Here is a 12608-nt window from a genome sequence, read left to right on the forward strand (position 1 = left end):
AGGGGGGGAGGATCCAGCGGCGCGTAGGGTGTCGTTCGCAAGTCCTAAACAGGATGTTCCGAGGATCAACTTCATGTTGGTTTTTAGGCCTTGTTTAGGATCGGCTTACGATCACCGTGCGTGGCCGCGAGGCCCAACCTGGAGTAGGATGATCCGATTATGCGGTGAAAACCCTAAATCGTCGTAGATCTCATTAGCTTTATCTTGATCAAGCAGGATCACCATATATTCGTGCACCCCGTACGAATCATGGGTGGATCGGCTCTTTGAGCCGATTCACAGGATAACCTGAGAGCCGATCGAGGCTCGTATTTAATGTTTACGTGTATGCCATGCAGGAAATTAAGCGAGGCATCCCCATCACCTTCCTGACTAGGTATAGGTCAGGTGGCACGCCCTTGCACTTCGCATCGGACGTGTGACCAGAAGAGCATTGCGGGCCGTCGCTCGGAGGGGTCTCAGCCAGCCGCAGCTCTAGGCTCTTCCCGGCTCTACCTGTGTTGACCGTCGCTGCCCGCCGGTGGGTTTTGGCAGTCAACAGCCGCATACCTATATTATCTCTATTTTGCGGTATTAGAAGCCGATGGAGATTGGTGGATGATAATTTAATGATTAGTTAGGTGTTTGTACTGCATTGAAAATTTCATCCGTTTGTAGTTACCTGAATTATAAACTTCATCTAAGAAAACAATTTAAAACTTCAGAGGTTTCTACTACTTTCACACTATCTCCTGCTGTACACCACTATAGTGATTATAACTGGAGAGTTACATGTAAGTATAAATCTTTGTCTATGACTTGATACAAAAGTGATGATTAAATGGAACATAGAGATGTGCTGGTTCTGGAAAGAGAGAAATTGGGCACCATTTGGGTTTTCAGAATCCTTTTGGGCATATGCATATGGTAGTAACTACTACAAAAACTATCGCACCACTGGGAACCACTTGGTGCTTTCAAAGTTCAACTGATAGCTGAAGTTGAATTTGATTTACATATGAGATTTAAATGATGCTATCGCAATGCTACTACCCCGTATCGAAAAAAAAATCGCAATGCTACTAACTGAAACATCATATAGAGCTAAGCAGCCGGTCTATATGTATAAGGTAGAAGAGGTACATGGGGGCGGGGAGAGAGAGAAATACAGGCATCACAAGGCTCTAGCCAGAATGTAAGACCGTAACACATCCAACGCCGCCCGGGTGGCGGTCGGGAGGTGCCACCGCCAGAGTGCAAGGTGGAGGGCCTTCTGCAGCGTGGACCTCGAGGTGGAGGACCTTCCATTCAAGAAGAGACCGTTGCGGCTCTTCCATATGGACCAGAGGATCGTCGCGACCCCCATGTGCCAAGTAGCGTCGGGCACAGGGAGAGGTGGCCGGAGGTCCCAAATGGAGAAGCGCCCGACTGGGATTGGGACATGCAGACAGGACCAAACATCCGCCGCCAGGTGCGAAGAACAGGTGTCTATGGTCTACCCGACTCAACAGCGGGGCACGCGGTGCAAATATCGGAGGGGGCGCAGCTTTTGTAGAAGAGGTTGGCGCGGGTACTCAAGCGGTCGATGTCGACGAGGTAGGCGAAGATCTTCAACTTTGATGGGAGGCACAAGGATCAGGACACGGAAGCGAATGCGTCCCGGGGGTGGACCGGAGAGAGCATACGGTAAGCCTCACGCGAGCAGAAGCGAGGCATCGAAGGGGAGTCAATGAAGCGTCTGTCGGGGTCAAACCCGAGGTGTGTGCCGTCGATGATCCAGCGCACCAAGAGAAGCTCGGCCCCCGCAGCCGAGGTAAGGCGGGGCTGCAGATCAAGCCCCAAGGTGACCACGGCGAGGCATGCCGACCATATACAGCTAATTGATTTTAGTATCACCTCTTGTGCCAGCTTGCTTCTCCACCGTTGTTCTAAATGTATTGGATTCAGGCTTATTGTTGCTGCATCCTCTTGCCTGTATTTCCTGAAATGCCTCATCGAGGCATTCTTCCTTCAAACGACTTCTCATCCAGTAATATCCTTTTGTAGAACATGTAATTCATATGCTCTTGGGTATTGTGCTAGACACCTGCCTCTTTAAGTGTAGCGGTGGCACCAACTTTTGATGCAAAGGATTCAGATAGAATTATGGTAAACCCAAATACCATAAGTAGGATAGCGGGGTAGTAGACATCTGCATTTTATCAGAAACAGGAACATTTGTGGAAATACCAAATTCTTGGCTATGCCAGGCTCTTATCATGTGGAGAACGCAGAACCCCAGATTCAGCAACATATGGTTATAATAATGTCCTTCTACTTCAGAGTCTTATCATGTGAAAATCCCAGGCACATAATTGTAACTAGCATGTGTATATTAATTTAAATCCATGCTCTTCTCCTAAAGTCTCAAGTGCTAATTGGCGTTTAGAATGTAAGGAGTAGTTTATTCAATACAGGTGCAATGTATTTTATTCATGGGACAGTTCATCGGAAAATAATTTCCTGAAGTGAGGGTGCTAAAGGGACACCTTGTGATCATTTTTTAGAAGATTAATATGCTATTTCTGAACTTCAGTTGATTGCTGCCATGTGGTTTGGAGAATTCAAGCCGTTGAAATAACTGTAGAGAATTCAGCATGTTAACGGCTGATATTCTTTCTCTGACCCATATATACGTATGTGTGCAACACTGAATTTTAGCAAAAGAGCATTCCGCTATTTCTGCGCTTCATTTATCTCAATGTTTTTTGCTACAGCGTTTAATTTTGGGCATTACAGGTCACAGTACAGTCGGAATGCTTCCTTGCAGGCTACGGCGTAGTTCCCTGAACCTCTACCTCGGAGCTAACATGCAAGGAAAAGTTTCGAGAGAAGGTGGAAGCATGCCAGAGAAAAAATTTGACGTTATATCAAGGTAGCGCTGTAGAAAACTAGAAATGGCATGCTGCTGGATTATGTTGGGATCGATCACATTTATGCTGCGAAAATTATGCTACAAAATTACGACCGAACGAAGAGTGCAAGGAAGACGCCACTACCCCCACTCTAAAGCCTCTCAATCGCCGGGCTGCTGCTGCATCATTTGTCCACAGCGGCGAGGCGGCAAGCAAGCGACGGTGGTACACAAACGTGAAGGCGGCCCCTTCTCCTCTCTCCCTCTGCTACAGGAACTTGAGGGTCGACCTCCGTCGCCGGGCCGATCTGCGGCCTCTCCGTTGGAATAGCCAGCCGGAGGTGGTCAAAGATGGGTGCCGGAGTAGATAGGGTTAGGTTTAGCCTCAGACCTAGTCTTGTATTAGGTTTTACCCTTGTGGAGTTTGGCGCTATGCCATTGGGGGCTTGGCCATGATGGAGCTCGAGCTGCTCCCGGTGGCCTGTGGTGGTGTGGTGGTGTGGTGGCTGGGCGCGGTGCTCCGATGGTGGGAGCCAGAGGCGAATGGCGGCGGCGCTTCCACGACCCCTCTAATAAAGCTCTTCTTCATCTCTCTCGATCTGGGCGGATTTTCTTCTTCTTGGTCACCGTGGTGGTCGAGAAGTTGAAGATATCCTCGTCGGCGTTGTGTTTGGCAGATCGACGGATTGGAGTCCTGGAGCATGGTTTCTTCCCCGAGCGCAACACACGGCGACCAAGCTCGTCGCCGTGATTCTCGGCCAGCAAGGTGGCCCATCCTCAACCTCCGTTCGGAGGCCCTCCGATTCTGCAGCTGGTGCTCGACGCTTCCAGAGGGCCAAGTGGTGCGTCCCCGGTCTACTGGTGGTTGCCAGCGGCTGGATCTTCTCACCGGTGAAGAGTATTCGAGCTTGCAGCTCTCTGAGCTCGGCGGATACGCCTGGAGCTCGCCGGCGACCGGTGGCAGAGGCACTGTCCTTGATCGTGTTTTCCTCTGTAATTTTAGGGTGCTTTGTGTAAAGTGTGAGGCCCTTACTTTAAATAGTTGGTTTGTTAGGGCAAGGGATGACAAAGGGCCTTCCTGCAAATTGTACCTGCCACGTGTGCTTAAATGAAAATGCTCCACTGGGGTCGTAGATCCCGCCTTGTGTGCAAAAAAAAAACGTGAAGGCGGGTCTGTCCACCGGTGGGCTCTCCGGGAGCAGCTGTACTCCGCCACTGCCTCAGACGTCTCTATTGTGTCTGGTATTGTCCCTTGCTCCCAGTTTCATCATAAGTCATGCTGGTGAGTGCAGATACAGAAAACAAAAGAAAAGCAGCCTTAATCTGATCATCTTTAAATCCAGAGTCATTTAGTATCTGAATGTATGTTTTGAGTTCGAAAAGTTATGAGAAATACTTGTTGCAGTTCATCTAACTTGTTGCAGTTCATCTGATGCTCACGTGGATGTGATAATGTAGCAATTCTATTTTGAATTCTAGAGTCATTTGCAAATTCATGTGGCAGCCAAACGTGTGTGCGTTTTTGGAATCCAAATACAAATGAAATGAATTCCTGTATTCATTTCATTTGGTACAAAATGAAATGAATATCTGGGTACCAAACGAGCTCTAACAGTTTTTCTAACACATCTGAGAATGTAACAAACATCTGGACTCAGAAACAGAAGATGAAAAGAAGATGATTTATAAGAAGAAATCATGCTTCATCAGAATTTAGAAGATATTTTACCACCAACCAACTCACACTCTGAACTCACTAGTTAACACGACCTCCAGTATTCTGATTCTAGTTAACACGCCCTCCCACAAAGTTGCCAATTTAACAAAATCGTCAAAAGACAAAATATGTAGGTGCAGATTTTTATTTTTTTTTTGCGCAGGCGAACAAGAGTTTTATTAATAAAACTAAAATCTCACAACTAGCTACATGTACTCAAAACTGCAGCTATCCCTCTGCCATCCACCTAATCATTGCAGATGGCGTTGACAATCATACACAACAAAAGAACTAAGATCAAAGCTAATCTGCGCAAAACGAACCAAGTTGCCAAGTATTCAAGTCAAATTAGCATTCAACACCCCTCACAACTCAACTGTACAGATTCGTTGAGTCCCTTTCAACACACCCAAAACACACATCACTCTTCAGCCTTTCGCCTTGCTCGAGTCTCCAGTTTGACAGGGGCAAAACGAGAATCCTTTGCCCGGCTTACGGTTGCCGAGTAGGGGGAAAAATGCACGTTACAGCGAAGACGCCTTTTAACTACACATCATCTCTTGGCGCTTGCCGCCACCGACACCTCACCAGTTGAGTGGAACTGACTTTCAAGGACATCATGTACATTGTTGGGTGGGCACTGGTCAGCTTGATTCCTGGCATTCATCTGGCAGAAGCACTCTGGCCATGAGTTTGTGTAGAAAGACTCTGGATGGATGCGCCTGTGGGGGGCGCCAAAATGGGTGCTGAACATGACCTGCCTGATCCTCTCCTCATATCCAGATGCATGCCCTTCATCCATGTCCATGAATATTGGAGCAAGGGCCTTCCTGTTTGGTGTGATTGTGGCTCGGAAACCAGAGTATAGGCGATGACCCATGAGATTGTTTGCAAAGTTGCTCGGGCCATCATATGTGGGCATAAAAATGTCCGACAGGAGACAGACCATGTAATCAACTGCCGACCCCGCTAGCCCTTTGTCCAGCTTTCCACTTCCAACCATGCTATGGTTTTCTAGACGTGGAAACATAGCCTTGAATGGCTTCATGAAACGTTCCCCACCAAAGAGTTCTCCAGAAGCAAGGTAAATCCGTGTTGTGTTATCAAATCCCATAGCACGTATAACAAGACCTACCTGCAAGACAATATAAATATATTTATTTTGTGCTTTAAATAAATAATATTTCAAGAAACAAGTTCTATTGTGGACCTCAAACTAACCATTGCCATGTGTGAGCCAAAAACGTACGGCTTAATCTGAGGGCCAAAGTACTCTGATGCCTTGGTTTTGTGGCTCAAGAGGACCAAAAAAGGTAGGCATTCACCGACTCCCATATTCAATATTTTTATTTAAGTTTCGTATTTTGGAAGTTCAGAAGCTCCATTAGAAAAGCATACTTGGAAGCTTAAAAAAATGAACTTTGGCACATCCATACTTAGACTGTGATGATATATATCCAAGATTCCAAGTAAGTTCAAACACAATCTGGATTAATGTATACAAAAATGACAAATTACCTAACTATGTACTGAGCCTAAATTTGTACCCCAATCCAGCGTAATTTACTTTTACTGATGGCACACAATTAGATTATATATTAGCACTCAACAAACATCAGGAACAATGTCTAAGAAGAATCAGTACCTCTTCTGGAGTTAAAGGGCACTTTCCAATGAGCCGTCTTTCCCTGTGGACAAGTTTCTTTGTTGCAAAATGTTCTTCCCGATACTTCAACAGGATTTCCTGTTCTTTAGGTGTGAATATGTCGATGCACCTGCAGTTTTCATTTTGGATGTAAGGTTTCATGTCTAGCAACACAAATACGAAATTACATGACAAGACATGCAAGTAATAACCACTGCATATAACAGATTTTAATGTATAGGTTATCAACAATAGTCAAAATTAATGAGTTAAATAAGATAATGGTTTTCTAAAATTTCAGCATCAATGACTGAAAATAATTTGATATAAATGAATGAACAAATGGTACGAGTTCCACGTAAGGGCCATGTTTGGCCCGTCCCAAACGAGTTCAAGGATGCACTTTCCTAGACCTACTACAGAAAAAAAAAATCCAGGGATAGGCTTCTCCATCAACGGATACACTTTATAATTAAACAATCACACACTGTGGTTATCAAAGTCCTACCCAGCATATGCAAGCATATCCAGCTCAAACCGAAGATGAATTGACATGAAATGGCCTTCTGAACGGAGCTTATTCACTATATCACTGCTTGTTTTCCTGATATTTGGCTTAAATTGTAGTGCGTGATAATTCACCCTGCATCTCAATCTCTGGAGCTCTGGTTCATCAATTTCTTCAGCCAATCGGTGTGAAAATGGAGTTAAATATATCGCACCATACTCCCTTATCTTCTCTAGAGCAGTTGTTCTGTACCAAGTAACTGGTGCATCTCTAGGTGGTTCCATCTGTGAGGACCAAAGTGTTCCATAAGTATAAAATCTCTACAAAAAACAATGACTTTGCAAAGATAGAAAAGGCGACTTTAGTTAGCTAAATTTAGAGTGCTACTGAGCTCTAAATATATATTCACCTTATGTGCTCTGAGCTTCTTGGTCTTTCCCTCTGCAGTGATTTTTGGAAGGCTCATAACAATTCGAACATCATATTTCAATGTCTTGATGAAGTGGGGAACATCATATATACCTACAAAACCACTGGTCCCATACATAGAACAACTTAGCTCACAATTCATTATCCAGTATACTATGAACAAACTTTCAGGCCGGATGCTGAAAAGGTGACAAACTGTAATGTCCAACATAAGGATTCATACACTATAATTTAACTCTAAAGGTTCCTGCTAGAATCCTATTACGATGAACTCATCTTAAGATTCTTGTAACTGTAAAAGTTCCTCCTAGAGTCCTACTGCAACAAACTAATTTTACCAAATAAATTCCAACACTGCAAATTTTCATAAATTAATTTATATAGACACCTTTTCAGCATTCTAGAAGTATAGTATTTTCCAATAACCTGGTTAATGGTTACGAAGTGATAATTATCTACTATCACCTGGACTCAAATACTTCTACAAAGTTAATCAACATGACTACATAAAACACTTATGCCAATATCTTATGGTAATACCATGTACATTAGGCATAAAAAGCATTACAAAGCTATATAAATCCATCATTGCAAACTGCAGAATATTTGACAAGAAAAGTTCTGCAGTGAACTTTGGGAGGACACTGCTTTTACTTTGTAGGAAGAAAAATACTGCTCAAACAGAAGGAACCATAAAGAACACAGAGTTTGTGGTAACTTTGCATGCAATAATCCAGACTTATGTACCTCTCATCATGCCAATATGAATTTGTGTCTAACTCTGGCAGCACTAGTGTAGCATTCATGATTCGTGCTACAACAACAGCATTACATATCTACAAAATCAAAGCAGCAATAATCATACATCTGTCAGCTATGTTGCCATGAATACGTAAAACAACTTGCATGATACGCTACTTTAGAGACAAAGTTTCTTATATTAATCATACCGCACTGCGTTGTTGGGTCAAGCCACCATTGCACCGGACACGCACGTACCCATTGCTCTCAGATTCAGTTGGTGGGGCTGCAGGTAGAGAGATCACATTTCAGGATTTTATTTTGCCATCACATAGAATGGCATAAGACTGGAGCAGTAACGTGTGGTTCTGGGAGGATACAGAGAGAAACTTACGAAGCCAATAGGTGCGTGGTGCAGAAGATGCTCTCCACCCATTTGAATCTGCGGTTCTCCACAAATCATTTACAAAAAAATCCTTGAGTAATAGCACTGATGTCAGTATAAGATATAATTTGGTGAAAATTCAAGCGGTGTATATACAATTCAGTTCCATACATTTAGCATTACTCAATCTATTGGTGAAATGAATTTAAATTGAAAATATAAGTGATGCACCAAAAGTTTATCTAAGAAAATTAGGGCATTTCTCTTCAACTCTGATGACATTCCTATCGGCCTTCCCTACAACGCCAAGCAGAACATATAGCAAAACGAAATCACTATAGAAACAGGCGTGGGAGAGGCGAGCACACCTGGACCCTGTAGGTACCGAGGAGGACAATGGAGGAGGAGGACCAGAGCCAGATGGTGCCGGTAACCAGCACGGCTACGGCGACCCACAGCCGGCACAGTAACGCCTTGCTTCTGAGGCCCCTGAGATCATGGTTCACCCAACCAATCAAATCAGCAGCACAAAGTAGACCACAATGGAAAAAAAACAAGGGAAAGGAATTGGGAGCAGGCAGCTCACCTGCGCATTGGGATCAGGCGGTTAGGATTTGGTCGTGCCGCGTGCGAGGGGTTCGGAGCTGGACGGGGGTGAGAGCAGGAATAGATCCGGATGTAGAAAATTTAGGAATCTTAGGACCTGTTTGGCAGAGCTCCACTCCTGGATTTTCTGTTTCCAGCTCCTGATTCTCTGGTGGAAGTGATTCTGGATGATAAAATCGTTTTGCAAGCTGGCCCTGAAGTGAGTCCTGAATGAGAAGACTGCGCTGGAATTTCAGGGAACCATTTGTTTGATACGGTTATGAAATTTTGTGTGTAAATGTATTTTTCTACTATATAAATTCACCAGAAAATACATGAAGTACATAAATTAATTAGTAAGTAGTTAGCATCATATTGTACGGTAGAATTACAAATTTTAGGCCCAATCCAATGGGTCCAATATATTACAAAATATAACAAAATAACCACTGTTTCTTTAGCATATCCCTTTGTTCTTATCCGCACTATCATCTTTCATGGTGCTGTCAAGTATGAGCGATTAAATAATTGCATGATATGAGGTTGAAATTTTCAATCACATAAATCAAGCAAGATTTGTTTTCTGCATAGCATCAGTATATGGACCGATTCATGGAGTATACAGTTATATTTTCTAAACAAGATGAACATGCTCAAACAAATCAAAACGAGTATATAGTTGCCCTACGTGTAACAAGGCAGCAAAGAAAAATGACTGATTCACGCCTCATATGGCATGGATTGGCCACCGAATCAAACATTAAGCAAAAAAATTATTCTGCAATGGCCGAGTGAGAGAGGGCGAGGCAGGGCATCACCTTTCGCCAGGAGGGGTGCTCTCGGCTACAGCTGGTCGCCTAAAGGAGATCCGGGCAGTGCAGACCCCTAGCAGACGGCGGTGGCCTGGGACGACAGGGAGCGGTGGCTTTGATGGGAGCAGGGGCCCGCGGCCTGCAGGGGAGAGGTCGAGGGCGACCTTCACCCGAACGGATGACGGAAGTGTTCAGTCGCGGGGGAGGTCGACAACGCCGGCGGAGGTCAGGGCCGGAACGAGCGGCGCATGCCTCAACCCTAGTCGCCACTCCGCCTGTAGGCTGCAGCGTGGTCGGAGGCGTGAGACGGCGCAGGAGGTGAATATGTGCGGAACCGATACGAGGATTGGAGAAATTTTTTTGGAAATCGCTTATCGGTTCCGCACAGATTCACCTCCTGCGCCGTCTCACGCCTCCGACCACGCTGCAGCCTACAGGCGGAGTGGCGACTAGGGTTGAGGCATGCGCCGCCCGTTCCGGCCCTGACCTCCGCCGGCGTTGTCGACCTCCCCCGCGACTGAACACTTCTGTCATCCGTTCGGGTGAAGGTCGCCCTCGACCTCTCCCCTGCAGGCCGCGGGCCCCTGCTCCCATCAAAGCCACCGCTCCCTGTCGTCCCAGGCCACCGCCGTCTGCTAGGGTTCTGCACTGCCCGGATCTCCTTTAGGCGACCAGCTGTAGCCGAGAACACCCCTCCTGGCGAAAGGTGATGCCCTGCCTCGCCCTCTCTCACTCGGCCATTGCAGAATAATTTTTTTTGCTTAATGTTTGATTCGGTGGCCAATCCATGCCATATGAGGCGTGAATCAGTCATTTTTCTTTGCTGGGCAACTGTATACTCGTTTTGATTTGTTTGAGCATGTACATCTTGTTTAGAAAATATAACTGTATACTCATTTGTAGCATTTTGAAATGAATACATGTATTCATTTCATTTACATTGTAATTCCAGAAATAAACACTTGTTTGGTTGCCACAGGAATTGCAAATGACAGTAGAATTCAATATTGAATTTGTAAATAGTTTCCATGTACTAAAATAAAAACACATGCATCACGTGATTGCAACAAGTATTTCTCATAATTTTTTACCGAAACATAGATCATAATCTACATATCATCCAAGTTCCAAAGTTCTAGTCCATAAAAAATAAATGCATCAACTTAATAAATAAAATTTTCAGAGTTTAAATAAGTTGCATATCACAAAGGCTGCCACATCACAAGTTCCAGAGTTTAAACAAGTTCCAGAGTTTAAATAAGTTCCAGGTAGACTGCTACGAAATCAACCTAAACTTCATTCCATGGCTAAGTACAAGCAATACAATGGTCACAGCCTCTTCAACGGTCACATGAAAGGTGTCTTTCAGTCCAGCCCTTTCACGTAACATGGCACATAGGTCAAAGAAGGACCTTTTGGTAAACCTTAGGAGTATCATAGCAATATAGATTTGGACCCAGGTAAATATTCCTAAGCATCTGCCTCCTAATTCTAGTCTCGGCCTCTTCCTCACTGAAATCACCAAGCTCAACTATCTTTCTCCTACAATACATATGTTGAGCTACTGCAACTACGGTAATAAAGAACCCAGCTGCTGCCCGCTTCCTTTTCTTCCTCTTCTCATGATATAACTCTAGTGGTAGATCAGCCATCTACAATAAGTATAGTATGGAACTAGTTGAGTGCAAAAATAAACCAAGTTAAGCCGCACCATCATTTAGGAAATATAGTGCTGCAGCAAACTACAAACTTCAGGCCATGTTTAACAACAAGCAACAATATATTAACAAGCAGTAAAAAATAACCGATTAACAAGTTAAACACCAGTACATACACACACGTGGGAACATATGTGCTGAAATTGATACAAAAGGACCATATTTGCACTACTCGTGAGCTGATCAACCTCCTGCTGCTAGCCTATCCTATCCTGACATTCTACCATGTTTATTCAGTTGCTACTTGCTACTGGTAGCCTATCCTGACGTTCTGCCGTGTTGCTTGACTTAGGAGCAGCGGTAGATACTTGACTTTGTGGGCAATGTTCACACTCGACTCTCTATCACATGGGCATCCAAATATGCTTTTTCCAGGAAAAAGGAACAAGAACCAAGAAAGAGCGTCACATGTAGTTCTGCTGCTCATATAACTGTGGCATGAATAAATATTGAGAGGAGAGGCTACCTTGGAGATGGACAGGGGAAGGCTTCGCACTGATTGACAGAGATGGGGATCTGGAGTTCGGTAGAAGCTGAGGGGCACAACGATTGGGAACCGGTTATCATGGCTGCTAGGTTAAAAGAAAATATTAAAATCAGAGAAAAAAGGAGAGATTGCGAGAAGAAGGGATCAGACGGGAGAGAAGGTTACCTGGAGGTCGACAGGGAGGCGGAGAGAAAACGCGGTCGCACGAGATTCCATGGCGAGATGGCGGCCGCCTGGATCTTGATCCGGAGAAGAGGAGAAATGGAGGGAGGGATGGATGCAGCGAGGTGGAGGGAGGGAGGGAGACGGAGGGAGCGAGGTGGAGGTAGCGAGGCCGGCGAGGCAGATGGGATCGAGGAGGCGGCGGCGAGGGAGGCGGATGAGGAGGAGACGGGGGAATTTTACTCTAGGATTTGCCCTCTTTTACTTTTACCTCATTTTTTTTGCCACTCTTTACTTTGGCAGTGTATTATTTGCCCTCTGACAGGTAGAGCCCGCATGCAATTACAACTTTACCCCCGCGGCCACCCTGCCATGGAATCGGATGCTCGTGTCGTGTCTTCTGGTTCGTCTCTCCCCCAGTTCAGAGGAGACCGGGTGCTTCTCCCAGGAAATCATCTTTGGCCATGTTCTAGCTTCACATGGCCGTCGGACTGAATCCCCACACGATTCTTCCACCTCAAACAACCGCCCTCAGCATCTGCCCTCC

The 12608-nt window shown here is 45.1% G+C and overlaps 1 protein-coding gene across 14 annotated transcripts; it reads right to left on the reverse strand.

Annotated features, from left to right (window-relative positions):
* Positions 1–4881: 4881 nt before the first annotated feature.
* On the reverse strand, positions 4882–12337 carry LOC127293330 (O-fucosyltransferase 1). Of its 14 annotated transcripts, none has more exons than XM_051322921.2 (11): positions 12065–12337; positions 11879–11945; positions 8884–9051; positions 8666–8786; positions 8307–8388; positions 8122–8198; positions 7919–8007; positions 7152–7275; positions 6743–7026; positions 6235–6364; positions 4882–5724 (listed from the first exon to the last, which is right to left on the reverse strand). In XM_051322921.2, exons 3-11 carry the CDS (start codon positions 8889–8891, stop codon positions 5143–5145), a joined length of 1497 nt encoding a protein of 498 aa, XP_051178881.1. In that variant the 5' UTR covers positions 8892–9051; positions 11879–11945; positions 12065–12337; the 3' UTR covers positions 4882–5142. The 14 variants fall into 14 exon arrangements, with proteins under 14 accessions (XP_051178881.1, XP_051178880.1, XP_051178874.1 ...); XM_051322920.2 differs by having other exon boundaries at positions 8884–9097; XM_051322914.2 differs by having other exon boundaries at positions 8884–9122.
* Positions 12338–12608: the final 271 nt, after the last annotated feature.

The sequence above is a fragment of the Lolium perenne genome, chromosome 4 (genome assembly GCF_019359855.2).
Source record: "Lolium perenne isolate Kyuss_39 chromosome 4, Kyuss_2.0, whole genome shotgun sequence".
NCBI classification, from domain to species: domain Eukaryota; kingdom Viridiplantae; phylum Streptophyta; class Magnoliopsida; order Poales; family Poaceae; genus Lolium; species Lolium perenne.

Excerpts from the sequence above, each read along its gene's own strand:
- LOC127293330 (XM_051322921.2), bottom strand. Across the intron at positions 7,276-7,918 it reads TCATATTGGCATGATGAGAG|TGGTTTTGTAGGTATATATG; the intron begins GTACATAAGTCT and ends GTATGGGACCAG. Across the intron at positions 5,725-6,234 it reads GCCCTTTAACTCCAGAAGAG|GTAGGTCTTGTTATACGTGC; the intron begins GTACTGATTCTT and ends ATTGTCTTGCAG.